This window comes from Manis javanica, chromosome X, assembly GCF_040802235.1.
Source record: "Manis javanica isolate MJ-LG chromosome X, MJ_LKY, whole genome shotgun sequence".
Lineage (NCBI taxonomy): Eukaryota > Metazoa > Chordata > Mammalia > Pholidota > Manidae > Manis > Manis javanica.
The window spans coordinates 140,262,105-140,277,510 of record NC_133174.1 but is presented as its reverse complement, the minus strand read 5'-3'; the positions used below and the strand labels follow the sequence as shown (position 1 = coordinate 140,277,510).

General features: G+C 51.7%; 1 protein-coding gene across 1 annotated transcript; it reads right to left on the bottom strand.

The window, feature by feature from the left end:
- Positions 1–742: 742 nt before the first annotated feature.
- Positions 743–13,054, bottom strand: LOC108383504 (long-wave-sensitive opsin 1). Its single transcript, XM_017640030.3, has 6 exons — positions 12,894–13,054; positions 8,524–8,820; positions 6,450–6,618; positions 5,186–5,351; positions 4,287–4,526; positions 743–879 (listed from the first exon to the last, which is right to left on the bottom strand). Exons 1-6 carry the CDS (start codon positions 13,003–13,005, stop codon positions 769–771), a joined length of 1,095 nt encoding a protein of 364 aa, XP_017495519.1. The 5' UTR covers positions 13,006–13,054; the 3' UTR covers positions 743–768.
- Between the last annotated feature and the right edge of the window lie 2,352 nt (positions 13,055–15,406).

The window sequence follows — 15,406 nt, the reverse complement described above, 5'->3', positions numbered from 1 at the left end:
TCTACAATTTCTGGTCTATGAATATTTTGGTAAAGCTGTTATAAAAGAGTAAGTATAATATACAAGATGTATGACGGTCAGGGTGTTTGTGGCTGATGTGCAATTTGCGTGGTCCGAGGCCAATCTGCAGGAGGAGCCAGGCTTCCACTGCAGCGTGAGGGGAGAGGAGGAAGGCAGGCATTCACCTGTTCTTCCATCAGCGCTTGTCTTGGAAACAAAAGAGGAAGTAACATCCCTGAGTGCCCTGTCCAAAACTCGTGCCGGTGGTGAGCACCTGCAGGGGACACCTGGATGAAATTAACCACCTCAGACAGAATCTGGCCTGCACTGGAGAGAAGGTGGCCCATCTGTCCTACGAGAGAGGCAAGGAAATATGGGTGGGACCCTCACAGGGGAGCTTTTGAGAAAAGGCGAGCAAGAAAGATGGGGATGAGAGAGGCAACGGACAGCAAATCCCCTCTGCTGTCTCCCAGACCACAGGAAAGAGATGGGTGCTCAAGCCATTCCCCTGTGCTGCTCTACCCACTCATGCCCTCTCGAGACCCAGTGACCGAACACTCAGAGGCCCAGGTGCCCCCAAACTGTGGTGGCAGTCTCTGTGGCTTTGTTGTTTTTTGGCAAAGAGAAACCACACTTATTTCACAGCGATGGAGAAGGGGCAGTGGTGGGGGTGGGTATGGTGGCCAAAGCCCTGGACAGTGGAGGAGGGGATAGGGTCATGTTTTCCAGTAGGAGGCCAACCTTTTTTTTGTCAGGGCTGGAAGAGACTCATGCAGGTGACACTGAAGAGACAGAAGAGGCCTCTGTTTTGGAGGTACTGGAGAATTCAGAGCTATCATCCACCTTCTTCCCAAAAAGCTGCAAGAGGCAGTTTCGAAACTGGCAGGACAGAAAATGTTATTCACCCGAGGGGGAAGGGCCAAGGTGTTGGGCTAAAAGAATGCTTGGGGCATTCTGAGGAAGGTATTCCTTAAGTGTCACCTTGGTGACTTAACACCTTTTCTTCTCCCAGTCAGAATTGTACAGGGTGAATAGAAGAAGGCTCAGGTTATTCCTTACACATGGGGATCGTCTATTCCTGACTATTTGGTCACCTGAGTCATCTAATGTCACAGTTGACGGTGAATACTCTAGGTCAGTTGTGTCCCCCCAGAAGCTATGCTCAATTCCTAAGCCCTGGAGCCAGTAATTGCAGATGGTATTGAGGTGTGCATTGCCGTGAAGTCATGCCAGGGGGGCACCCTTCCCCAGCAACTGCTGTCCTCACACACACAGACACAGAGGGAAGAAGGCCATGTGAAGGTGAAGACAGAGATCAGGGTGACTCATCTACAAGCCAAGGAACACCAAGAATGGCTAGTACCCACCAGAAGCTGGGAGAGAGGCTGGAGCAGATTCTCCCTCCAAGATTCCAGAAGGAACCAGCCCTGCCCACACCTGGATCTCAGCCTTCTGGCCTCCAGAACTAAGAGAGAATAGATTTTTGTTGTTTTAAGCCACCAACTTTGTAGTAGTTTGTTATGGCAGCCCAAGGACACTCAAACTGTGGCCAAAGATGGTGCCAGCCAAAGGGGCCCATGCACAGAGTGACCCATCTCCCAAATCTCTGGGAAAAGACTCAGAGGCACTTTGGGGAAAAGGAATGTGATAGTCATCTTGTTTCTATTCCAATGATTTTGAGACTACACAGGGACTACATAGACAACAGTCCAGCTACCACCTTCTCTCTTCAGCCAAGAGAGACTTCCGGCACTAGAGGGCCATGCCCTTTGCTTCTAGGCCCTTAAAGAGATGGGGACTATATTCATTTCTCAAGTTATACCTCATAGCATGAATGAGCTAACAATAGTGCTTTGAGAATGCAGACCAGAGGCACCTCTTATATATTTTAGGCCTGTTCTTGACTATTTCCAGCTCCTTCGAACATCAAAACTCACAAAAAAAATTGTTGAAATCAGTAACATAAGAAATGGGCTGACAACACTCACTCCAAAGGAAAGATCCACCAGTCAGAAAATAAGTAAGGAGACAGAGGCACTGGATGACACATTAGAACAGACAGACCCAACAGACATCTACAGAACTCTACACCCAAAAGCAGCAGGATACACATTCTTCTCAAGTGCACATGAAACACTTTCAAGAATAGATCTTATACTGGGCCACAAAAAGAGCCTCAGTAAATTCAAAAAGATTCAAATGGTACCAACCAGTTTCTCAGACCACAAAGGTATGAAACTAGAAGTAAATTATGCAAGGAAAATGAAAAAGCCCACAAACACATGGAGGCTTCACAACATGCTCCTAAACCAATGGATCAATGACCAAATAAAAACAGAGATCAAGCAATATATGGAGACAAATGATGACAATAATTCAACACTGCAAAATCTGTGGGACGCAGTGAAGGCCGTACTAAGAGGGAAGTATATTGCAATACAGGCCTACCTCAGGAAAGAAGAACAATCCCATATGAACAGTCTAAAATCACAATTAATGAAACTAGAAAAAGAAGAACAAATTAGGCTCACGGTCTGTAGACAGAGGGACGTAATTAAGATCAGAGCAGAAATAAATAAAATCGAGAATAAAACAATACAAAGAATCAATGACAGCAGGAGCTGGTTCTTCGAGAAAATAAACAAAATAGATAAAGCCCTAGCCAGACTTGTCAAGAAAAAAAGAGAGTCTATACACATGAACAGAATCAGAAATGAGAAAGGAAAAACCACTACAGACACCACAGAAATACAAAGAATTATGAGAGAATACTATGAAAAATTATATGCTAACAAATTGGATAAGCTAGAAGAAACAGACAACTTTCTAGAAAAATACAACCTTCCAAGGCTGACCCAGGAAGAAACAGAAAATCTGAAGAGACCAATTACCAGCAAAGAAATTGATTGGTAATCAGAAAACTACCTAAGAACAAAACCTGTGTACCAGATGGCTTCACCACTGAATTTTATCAAACATTTAGTGACGACCTAATACCCATCCTCCTTAAAGTTTTCCAAAAAGTAGAAGAGGAGGGAATACTCCCAAACTCATTCTATGAGGCCAGCATCACTCTAATATAAAAACCAGGCAAAGACACCACCAAAAAGAAAATTACAGGGCAATATCCCTGATGAACATAGATGCAAAAACACTCAATAAAATATTAGCAAACCGAATTCAAAAATACATAAAAAAATCATCCATCATGATCAAGTAGGATTTATTCCAGGGATGCAAGGATGGTACAACATTCGAAAATCCATCAACATCATCCATCACATCAACAAAAAGAAGGACAAAAACCACATGATCCTCTCCATAGATGCTGAAAAAGCATTCGACAAAATTCAACATCCATTCGTGATAAAAACTTTCAACGAAAAGCCAAGACATGGCAAGACTCGGGTAAAGACTGTACTTGGCAAGATAGCTTAGGGTTCCTCAAACAAAAGCAGACTCAAAAAGAGACACATGTGAAAGGGATCAGGGGTCTGGGATGGAAGCACACTCCAAGTACTGAGGTGTCAACAGTGGCCTTCTGGGGAATCAGTTGTGCTGCTGGCCCTACTTAAACATCACCAAAAGAATGTGTGCTTAATGGACTCAGCAGAGGGTCAGAGCAGGGGTGGAGGGGGCAGGGTCATGGGGCAACTGCAAAATGGAGGCACTGAGAAGAGCTGGTGGTCCCTGCGGGGGCAGTGTACCTGACCCACAGACTTCTCTGGCTGCCCTCAAGTCACATTGCAGCTCTACCTTAAGAAAGTGGACTTTATGACGTCAAGGAAGTGTAAGGCAAATGCACTTGGGAGGTGATGAGCCTTGAGAGGACGTGTAGCCCACTAAGAGATTGAGGAGCTGTGGGCAGTTTGCTGCTGAGGCCCAGTATGTCAGCCCAGGATGGTCTCCGACTGGCAAGTCTTTGGACAGGACCACAACATGTCCCCCTGAACTAACCCATAGTCACAAAAGCCACAGGTCAGTGCAGCCAAGAAGGGCCTCTTTGTGTCCTTGTTGCAGTGAGGGTTTGGAGATGGAAAGATAAAGGCTGAGAGAAGAATTGAGCACATGTGGGGCAAATGTAGGCCTTTTCAGAGCTCCAGGCTAGCCCTGAGGCCAACAGAAGGGACTTGGGTGGCAGCCAGCATAGGCTTGGTCACATGCTGAGTCTTCTCTGGGCCTTGTTCCAGAGGTGATATCAAGCTCCCCTCTGACACAATTCCAGGGGGCAGCCATCATCTGGCTCTTCTGGGGTCTATTTCTACTTTGCCAACTGCATGACTTACCTGGCGGTTCATAAAGACATAGATAATGGGGTTGTAGATAGTGGCACTTTTGGCAAAGTAGGCTGGAAGGGCGGCCACCAGAGGGTGGAAAGCGTAGCCAGGATGCGCAGCGGCAAAGCAGGCAAAGAGGGTGTAGGGCCCCCAGCAGAGGCAGTATGCGAGGACCATCACCACCACCATGCGCGTCACCTCCCTCTCTGCCTTCTGGGTGGACTCGGATTCTTTCTGCTGCTTCGCCACCTGAGGGAGGTGGAGAGTTGTACCCAGGGACAGGGAGCGGCAGAGGCCCTTGAGGCTCTGTGTCGGAGGGGACTCTGTTGCTGTTGCTTGAGCAGTGAGCTGGGGAAGCGATGAGAGGCGGGCAGCCCGAGGATGGGGAGTGCTGGGAACAAGATGGGCCCACCTGCTCAGCCTGCCCGCTCCCCCAGACCAGACAGCAGCCTACTCCCACCTGAGTGAGTGCAGGACCCTGCGTGGGCTTTGAGGTAGCACACCGCTGGGCTTGACTAAGGTGGTCCTGATCTGGGGTCCCCCAAGCTCTTGACTTAGTTTGGCTCCTGGTAGGAGTTTGGGAAGGCACTAAGGAGAATGGCTATTCTTACTGTTACCTGGTTCCTTCTCAGAGTGTCCCCTATGGTGCTTGAGGACTAGGTGGGAGAAGACGTAGAGGCTGGCCACCCCCTGCTGTGGGCAGGGGCACAGCCCAGAGCTAGCTTGGTCTGGGCTCTGGGCGGAAACCCGTGGGAGCCAGCTAAGTTGGTTGTGATCCTCCGTGAGCAGGCCGGGGGAGGAGGAAGGGAGTGCAACGGCGGGCTGAAGGCGGTGGGGTGAGGGAGCTTATGTCAAGCCCTCACGATTCTACCAGCCAGGGGTGAAGCCAGGAGGGCACCGGGGCTTACCGCTCGGATGGCCAGCCACACATGCAGGTAGCAGAGCACGATGATGCTGAGCGGCATGATGCAGCATGTGCTCATGAGGACAACCATGTAAGACTGCACCCCCGGGTACGAGCTGCCGCTGAATACATCCGGGCCACAGGAAGTCTTCAGGCCATGGGGCCAGTACCTGGAGACAAGGGCCAACACCCTGTCTTGATGCAGGCGGGACAACCCAGGACCCTCCAGCCCAGGCGTGCCACTGAGTTGGGTGGGGTTGTTGGCTTTTTTTATTGAGGTGAAATTCACGTCCCATGAGTTAACCATTTTTGAAGTGAGCAATTCAGTGGCATTTGGTACATTTCACAATTTTGTGCAACTGCCACCTCCACCTAGTTCTAAAACCTTTTCATTGCCCCCAAAGGAAACCCTTAGGTAAGATTTTGGGAAATCCTTGTCCATTTTCAAGTCCCCTGGCCCCCTTTTTTTTATTGTGGTAAAATACACATAACGTAATTAGGAGGTTTGGTACAGTCCCAGTGTGGTACAACGATCACCACTCTCTGGTTCCAGAACATTGTCATTCCCCCAGTGTCATCCCCCTCTGACAAAGGGAGGGTGAGGTGCCCTCATTGCAGGCATGGTGGTAGAAGGAGGCCAGGAGACAAAAACAAGCTTTCAGAAGGTTGGCTTCCCAAAGTGATGGCAGCTCCCAGAAGAAAGAGCATCCTATCTCCAAACACCGTTAAGAGCTTACTCATGCGTGTGCAGGAGTGTGCAGTGGAAGACGGAAATGCTGCATCCTTGTCCTGTCCCTCCCACTCAAACGTCGGAGTCACTTACTCGAAATCTGGGTGTTCCCCCAAAGAAGGGGCCTGGCCAGGACATGTGACCAAATGCCCAGGCGTACTTACAACTCAAGCAGCCTCTAACAGGGTGGGGAGCCTCACAATGTGCAAGAAAGAGGCCTCAGGCAGAGTGGGCGAGAGGGCTGTGCTTGCACTTACAGCCGTGCCCAAGGTCTGTGAGCTGCTTGGGAGAAACAGGCCTTTCCGAGGCTTGGAGACCCTGGGGCCCGTTTCCGTGTCACAGCCAGGCGGAGGCATACACTCAGCGGCACTACACGCTCAGACCGGCCTCAGGGGGGTTAGGTCCGCTCTCGCTTTACTTCTAGGACCACAGAGGCCAGGAGACAGGGTACAATTTGCCCCTATTTCACAGAGGGGATCATGAGCCTGCCCTGCTCTGTCCTACATGAGCCACCTCCCTGGCACCCTGGTGTCCTTACCTGCTCCAGCCAAAGATGGGTGGGGCTGTCCACACAGCAGCCCAGACCCAGGAAAAGGTGATGCCTGCAATGGCCAGCTTGGCATCAAACCTCATGTTGCCAAAGGGCTTGCAGACCACCAGCCACCTCTCCCAGGAAATGATGGCCAGAGACCAGAGACCTGTGATCCCTGAGGGAAAGAGCAGCAGACAAGGGCAGTGAACCTCTAGCATCACTTCTCCACTTGGACCAGCCAACTGTTCTCCAGATGAAGAGGCGCCCCACCCACCAGTAAAACCTAATTGCCCCAAAGTGCTTTCAGGTCCAGGAGGCAGGGGGACTCTTGGTCAGTTTCTTCCTCTGACACTGCTGTCTCTGTTCCTTCCCCTTGGGCCTATACCACTTTGCTGCTCACCTTTATTGTACTGGGCCACAAGCCTTTTGTCTGGTGCCATCCACACAACTCCTGACAGCCACACACATAGCAGCAGGACCACGCTGAGGTACCGTGGTCCCAGCCACGAACAAGGAAAGTAGATGTGTCCACTGACCCGTGCCCTTCCCCCCAGTGCGCTCCTTTCTGTTCCCAGATTTCCCACCACCACACACCATGAGGCAGGTGGAGACAGCATCTCCCTCTCCTGCTTTGACCTGGAGGTCCATGCTCAGAACTCAGGGCTCCATGAACTGGGGTGTGAAAAATGACAGCTTTGCTTCCACCAGCTTCTAGTGGACACTTGCCATTCTCTTCCATATCACTACAAGCATTGCCACTGGACACTGCAGTGCTTCTCAGGCCTGATCCAGTTATCTGATACTTCAATAAAGAATGATGTCATTAATACTGCCAAAAATACTTTTAATACTAATACTTTTAATGAAGGACTGTGTCGCTAATTAAGGTTTGATTCTTTGATAACTGTATTTCAGTATTACCGGCTTTCTTTGTAATCCTAGGGATCTTAAGATGTGCGTTGGCAAGCATTCTTCTGCAAAGGGGTCTACAGGCTTCCCCAGAGGGCCCGGGGGGTCCACTGCACCAAAACTGCTCAGCACCTGGGCAGCTTAAGAACAGAGCGCAAGCAAATGCAAAGGGGACTGGGGAGCCCTGGCAAAACCAGGGACAGAAGTGAGCCACTCAGCTGGTCTGACCACTGGGGCCCTGGGCTCCCTGTCTTCTGGGGTGGACACCCAGCTGCAGCCCCACGGCCCTCTGTTCCCACATGGGGCATCAGCAGGCCTGCCTGTCCTCTTCTTCGTGGATCCTGGAGAAAGAAACCTGGCCTTCTGGCAACACCCCCCCTCCCTGGCCCTGGTGCTGCAGCCTCCTCATCCCTCCTGCTGGTGTTCCCTTCACCCTCTTCCTCAGCGTCCTGGCCATATTCCACCCTTTTCCTAGGTGTCTCCCTCCAGTCTCCTCTACCCGACATGAAGTGCCCACTCCTGAGCATGTCATCCCAGGTCTGCCGCCTCTTGCCGTCTGCTGCTCAGCCATCCTCCGCTCGCCCAGGCATTGGCTGCACCCAGCTCTCGGTTGCCTTGCCCCAGCTCCCTTCTCCTCCTTTGCCTCCTCCAGGACACAGCACTCTGAGAGGGCTGACGGTGCCGTGTGGTCTCTACCTGAGACGCAGCCCCCAATCGGCACATAGCCTGGCACATGGGTGCTTCTCAGCCTGAATGGAGCTAGGGCTGCAGAGATATTAGTGATGGGGATATGGAAGGGATCTGGGATCTAGTTTCAATATCCCCAAAGCTCTCGTGGGAATTGCTTCTTCCCCTGGGAAAAGCGGACGCAGGTGAGCTGCAGGGCACGTGTCCATCACCTAAGGAGCTTCCTCAAGCCCTCCCCTCCCACACTGTCCCAGGGTGATCTCCATCTGGCTCCTCCCATGTCAGCTGTATGGCTCCAGACTAGCTACTCTTTGCAGGCACTCAGGGCCTGCTGGACTGCAAGCCCTTTACCTCCATGATGACCGCGGCCCACCTTCCCCTGCAGATCTGTCTCCCTTCAAAGGTGTGCCCGGCTGTGTGAGTGTTCCCTTTATGCACAGCAGGCCTGGGTCTCTCCCAGGCCTGGGGCCCCCAACTGGCTTACCACACAAAGAGACGGTGTAGCCCTCCACAACACACAGAGGGTGGCCTAGCACGAAGTAGCCATAGATCTGGTTCACAATGCTGATGGTACTGGCAATGAGGGTCTCTGCCAGGTCAGCGACAGCCAAGTTCACCAGGATCCAGTTCAGAGGGTGGCGCAGCTTCTTGAATCTCATGGTGGCCACCACAACAAGACCGTTAGTGAGGACAGAAGCAATGGTCACAAAGACCATCCAGGCGCTGGTGAGGTGGTACACCCATCGGGGAGCGATGTGGTAATTGGGGCCTTCAAAAGGGCCTGGAGGCAGGAGGTAGAGAGTGGGCAGAGGAGCCAGGCACCAGCATCACCCCACCACCTCACAGCCTCCCCTCAGCCTTCCTGCCCTTCTGCCTACTGCCTGCGCCTTTGTGACCAGCTCTTTCCCCCTAGCTTTGCCCATCTGCACACAACCTTCCCTCCATCCTGTCTCTCAGGCCAGGGGCCCGAGCTCCTCATCCTCAATGCCAGGGGTCACTTCTGCATCTGGCTCAGTACCCCCAGCCCCTCTGAGCCCCCTGCGCTGCTCCCCATGTGTCTTCCTATTGTCAGGTCTTCACCCCCCATCTCCCCTGCACCTGGGTCCTTCCAGAAGCCCTTCCAGATTCTCTAGCTGAGAGTTCACTAACTTGGGCCTCATGCACTTCTAGGGTGCTCTAGCACATATTGGCGTTGCCTGTGTCCTCACCAGAGATGGTGTCTCATTCATCTCACATGTGTTGTGGGTTAAATTTTGTTTCTCTGAAAAGATATACTGGAGCCATAGCCCCTGGGACTGCAGAATGTGACCTTATCTGGAAGACAGAGTCTGTACAAAGTGAGCAAATTATCATGAAGTCATCATGCTGGGCCCTGATCCAATGGGACTTGTGTCCTCAATGTGAAGACAGAAGCAGAGACTGGAGTAATGTGCCTACAAGCCAAGGAACGCCAAGCACTGGTGACCGCCACCAGAAACTAGGGGAGAGTCTGGCCTGGACTCTCCTTCACAGCTCCCAGAATGTTCCAGACCCACCCACACCTTGACCTCTGACTTCTGGCCTCCAGGACTGGGAGATGATGAATTTCTGTTGTTTAAACTAAGATTTGTGCATTTTATTGGACGCACCTCAGTAAAAAAAAATCTTGTTCAAGCCACTCTGTGTGGTAGTATGTCGTGGCACACAGAATGAGAAGGAGGGCTGCCTCCCCTTTCTTATAGCACACTGGCTGCACTTCTCTTTGTGCTGGAAGGGTCTTCTTTGCTACCGTCACTTTTGGCAGACTACTTGAAGGGGATACCAGCCACAGTGCCTGCTGCCATATAAGGCCTCTGGCGTGTAGGCAAGCATCCGTGCAGGGTGCCTGGATTCACCAGGATGATCGAAGTTGTGTGTCCCCAAAAGTCAACTCAAACTACTTTAAGAGAAACAGGGTTGTCTTGGGTCCCATGGCTGGAGGGATGGGGTTAATCTCATCCCCAGCACCCATGACACCCTGGCACTCTGTCTCCTTTGCTCTACCTGTCCCTCTCTGTGCATGGGTCTCACTTTTCCCTACCACAGGGAGCTCCCAGAAACCCATCAACAACATCTGCAACCATTCTAGATGGCACAGGCTCCCCAGAACCAGACCTCTCGAGACCTATGTGGTACCAGTTTCTGTGCAGAAGGGAGCAGAGGGGAGCAGCAGGGCTACTGATGTCCTAAATGGGCAACAGATCTTTCCCAGAAGTATAGCAGGTTAGTTTGAGAATAGAGCTGGAACTGGGAGGTGTTTGAACGAAACACTCTAGCTTTCAGACAAGTGCAAGGGGCTGGAACCGTTTCGAAATGAGCCAGCAGCTGGAGCATCCTTCCCAGACAACCCACAGAGTCCAAACTGGGCAGGGCAGGGGCAAGAGGGACAGGGCAGCAACAAGGGCCATGCACAGTGGGGGAGGACAGGCGTGCTCCAGATGTAGGAGGCCACAGAGAAGGAGCTTTGAGCAGTGCAACCAGAGCAGGGGTCCTGTCCTGGCCTCTCTCTGGAAAGTTCTGGGACCCGTTTTGTGAAGAAATGAGCCAGAGAAGGGCATTACAATCAACTCCCAGGTGAAGGTATTTAAAAAAATACAGGGAAGGAGGGAATCAGGTATGGAGGCACGTAGAGAAGCAAGATTTCTTCAGCTGTACCTTGTTTTCTAAATTTTAATTCAACACCTTTTAAATATTCTATTGTATAGTTATGCAAAACAACATTAAATTTTATAAAGCAGTCCCTAAAAATCAGAAAATAAAACATATGGACCTAAACGCATATCCACTTGGTGGCATAATCAGATAGAGAGGGGCTAGTCGACTTGAAAAGATGCTAGTTTGACTATGTGAACCTAGTGGCACATACGCGAAGGATAAAAAGACCTATCTATGTGTTACACTTTGGCTAGTCAAGTTGTTGGGGTAGTGTTGGTGTCAGCAGAGGCCACTGTGAGTGTGTATAAGATAAACCAACTCAATAAGTTATAATCTAATTCTAATTCCACCCAAAGTGCTTCAGAACAGGATTCTTAATAGAAGAGAAAGGAGACACAGAGTTCAGACCTAGTTGGCTCCACTGGGGAATCAAGGCATTATTTTGAAATGGGAGAAAGACTTAATGATTTCCCCTGCCTCCCCTGTACACAGCGAAGCCCAGGGACACTGCACAGTAGATGGCGGCACGCTTCTCTCTACTGAGGTAGTCCAGCTAATAATAGATGAAGACAGTTTGTATCCCCAGTGGTTTAATGGGTTCGCATGTAGAGCTTCAGCTCCTGCCAACACCCCAGAGAAAGGGACACCCTCCAACTGTCTTGCCAAACACCTGGCAAATCCAACCAGCCTACCGGAGGACTTTCGGACCGACTGCCAGAAACAGAATGAACGACATGGGAGGGGCATGGAAGCCCCACGGGGAAGCCACCAGCAAAGTCTGAAGTAGGTGAGGCCAGCGACAAACAACGCTTTTTCTTCAATTCAAAGAGGATGAAAAGACACAGCAATCAATCCGAACATGTGGACCCTATTTGAGCCCTGATTCAAGCAAGATGAAAAAGTGTGACTTTTTTAAAACACTGATGAGGAGATTCAATGATATCAAGGCAGTGTTACCTTTCAGGGGTGATAATGGCATTGTGGTTATGTTTTTTAAAGAGTCCTTTCTTCTTAGAAGTGCACACGGAAGATTTACAGAGAAAATAATGTGATATCTGGGATCTGCTTCCAGAAATCAGAAAGAGGGTTAAGTGGAGGGGATTGCAGATGAAATAAGACAAGTGATAGATACCCAGAGGTTCATTATACTCTTCCCTCTACTTTGGCAGATATTTGAATTTTTGAAAAAAGAAAAAACAATTACAGAAAGGAATTTCAGGCATCCAGTGAAGCCCCATGGGCCTCCAGAGAGAGCACAGGTGCATCTCCATGAAGGACATGGTGGAATGCAGTCAAGTGGGGGTGAACTTGAGGGTTCTCATCCAGTTTGGCCCAGAACCCTGTTGCTGGTCACGGCCCTGGCTGCCAAGGAGCTGCTGTGGCTTCTGGAAAACATGGCACCCAAGACATTCTTGAAGGAGCCGATGGGCTTTGGTTTGGAGGAGGGACCTAGAGAGGGGGCTGGGGCTGGGGGTCGCTCCTAGCAGAGCTTACATGCAAAGCTTTTTAACTGGGCTCCTCCTCCCAGGGCAGAACTCAGGCTGCCTGCAGGGTTTTCAGCTTTCTGTTGGCCCTAAGCCCTTGCTCCTGGGACATGTGGCAGCAGAAAGGCTCTCCCCCCCAGGCTGCAGGGCCTGGGTGCACCGTGGCCACGTGGACATCTATCCCCTCTTAGGACCCTCAGGTTCTAGGAGTCACTCGCCCTCCCCCAGGGTATGCTCCCAGCCTCCCTCTACTGGCCTTGGCCTCCTTTTGGCTTTGGAAGATGCAAAGGTCAGTCAGACCCAGCTCCTTCCTGAGGAAGCTCAGGGCAGCACAGCTGGGCAGATGCAGCACAACTGAGTGTGATGCGTGCCCACTAGCAGTGTGGGCCACAAGGACAGAATTAATTAAGTTGCCTGGGACAGGGAATCTCAAAGGGCCTGGGAAGCCGATGTGGTTGGATAATGCATATTTGATATGATAGTGGCCTTTTACATTCAGAGAGGGACCCCCCGGCACACTCATATCATCACAAAAGCTAATGGAGAATACTACCTTGGCTACTGGGCATGTACAGAAGAGAGACTCTCTCAGGTGGTGGTGGGGGGTTGACCAGCAGCCCCCTGTGTGGCTACTCAGGCCTGGTGTCCCTGGGGGGGGCCACTCCAGCCAAGGTGACCCGGTCACCTGTTTGCTCACCTCTGGTGGTGTTGCTGTTGGTGTAGGTGAAGATGCTTGCCTGGGTGCTGTCTTCAAAGTTGGCCTGCGGCTGTCCACCTGTGAGTCCTTGGGGGCCCCACTGGTGGGCCATGGCTCCACAAAGCCCTGTGCTTGATGCCTGCCAGTCTTGGTGCTGCCGGGGTTCATGGCCCTTTATACCAGTCGTGGGATCAGCACAGTCCTCCTCACCTTAAAAGCTCTGAAAGCCTTCACCATCTGATCTCTTAATTGGGCCTGGGCCTTAGAACTCATCCTCCCCCACCCCTTGCCTTCTAGCCAGGCAAGCCCTCGAGGACAGCTCAGAAGGACGTTCTAGGCACTAAACTCGGAGCCTGCAGCTCATCCAGGCAGCTGCATGAGCTGCCGCGCCCAAGCTTACATATCCTCTGTTCTCTTCTACTCTGTGTGTTGTGGTGAGTGGGAGGAAGCAACCCAAACGCCAGATCTGCCTTTCCCATCTGGTTCTCCCCACAGCCCTGGGAGGTGTGGGACCAGGAGGCTTTGCAGGACTCAGGCCTGGAACTGGAGCTTCCTTGGGGGCCAGGCCACCTCAGTGGGCCCAAATGGATGCAACTTGTGCCAGTGTGGGGGCCTCTGCCCTGGGGTGTGGAGGACGGGCCTGGGGAGGCTCCACCATTCATCTTGCTTTCGCTCCACCTCCACATTGCTCTTCATGAGCTTCAGCTGCCTGGGTCACCAGGGTGCCCATCCAGGTCCTCCCACAGCACCTGCAGGAGGCATAAGCACTCAGGCCCTACTTGTCCAAGTCTCCCTCCACTGAGTTCTTCCCTTTCCTTGGACTGCCCCTGACTACAGCCTCCCTCTCAACTTGCCTTCCGAAGCAAACCTTTGATCGAGCGTCCCAGATGACCACCCCGGCTGTCCGTGTTCGCCCATTGCAGTCTGGCTGCTGCAGCTCTGTGCTTGGCAGGGCACCAATTACCTGCTTATTGCCCAATCCCACAGCCTTATCTGTTTCCAACTGAGGGGCCCTGTCCCCCTGCACAGGGCCCCCTTCAGGAGCACATCCTCTCTTGTGGCTCCTTCCAGCTCCCCTCTATCAGCCCCCAAATCAGCTGCCTTCAAGAGCTCCCTTTGGGTCCGTCTTAAGCTTAGTAAAGCCAAGACGTGGGCTTGTGGTCTCACTTCCCTGTTCTCAGTGCCCTGAGTCCTCAACACTCCACTCTAAGGCCACTTGTGCAGCTGGAGGGGAAGCCTTGGCTGCTGAGCTGAGGGCTGGAGCAGTGTGGAGCCCCCAGCTTGGCCACTCTTAGCAGGAGTGGCTCCTAGCTTTGCTCAGTGCCTGCCATAGGCCAGGTGCAGGGCTCTGGCCTCCGCCTGGAATCGAAGCCACAATCTTGCCAGGGCCCATCAGCAGTGTGGAAAGTGATATTCACTGCCCAAGGCCACTTCGAAAGCTGTGTTTTCCTAACTGCTAGAGAAAGGGCACCCAGTGCTCTCCCTCACCCCCCAGTTCTCTACCCAGGAGAACTGAAAATGTGCCCACACAGAGACTTGTACAGGGACGCTCATAGTAACACCATTCACCACAAGGTCAAGAGGTAGAAACCGTCCACAAGTGGGTCAACACATGAATGAAGAAAGAAAATGTAGCCCATTTTTCAGCCCTATCAAGGAGTGCAGTCTGACACATACATAACATGAATGAACCTTGGGAACGTTACACTGACAGAAAAAAAAAGGAACACATACCATATGATTCCATTGCTGTGAAATGCCCAGAACAGGCAGATACAGAGACAGAAAACCGATCAGTGGGTACCAGGGCCTGCAGTGGGGGGAATGGGGAGTGACTGATAATGGGGATGGGAAGTCCTCTGGGGTGCAGAAACTATTCTAAAATTAGATTGTGATGATGCAGCACTGTGGATAATGGTTTGACAACTCAAAAATTCAAAAATAGCATGGCTGTATGATCCAGCAATTCCAGTTCTGGGTAGACACCCAAAAGGATGGAAAGCGGGGCTCCAAGCATGAACACAGTTCATCAAGCCACACTGTGAGGCCAGATCCCTAGAACTCAACCCTCAGGTCTCTGTGACTTCCAAGTCCATGCTTTTCCCTCCTCCTGGGTCCCGGTGAGCTTCCTCTGCTTGCCTTCCCCACCAGGGTGAAGAAATAAGAGCATCTGAGAATGGGAGAGCTGCCCAACCCAGTCCTTTCCAAGCCCTGGACATGGGACTGCCTCGTCCTCCCACCATCACAAACCGGCCGGGTGGCCTTGCCTGAGTGAGCCCTTCCTCTCAGCCCAGTCTCCCCTTCTCTGTAAAGGGAAAGGACCAATCCATCCTGGCCACTCTCCCACACAAGGCTGCCATGGGTGTCCAGGGCCATCATGCTGTTTGGAAGCTCTTTCTGAGTGTGACGTGCAGTCTCAGTGGAGGTTTGGCAGAGGAGGCGTAGGACCTCTGGGGAAAGCCTCCAGCAAGAGCCCAGCGCTTGCCTGGCCCACCCTTGTTCAGCATTACACT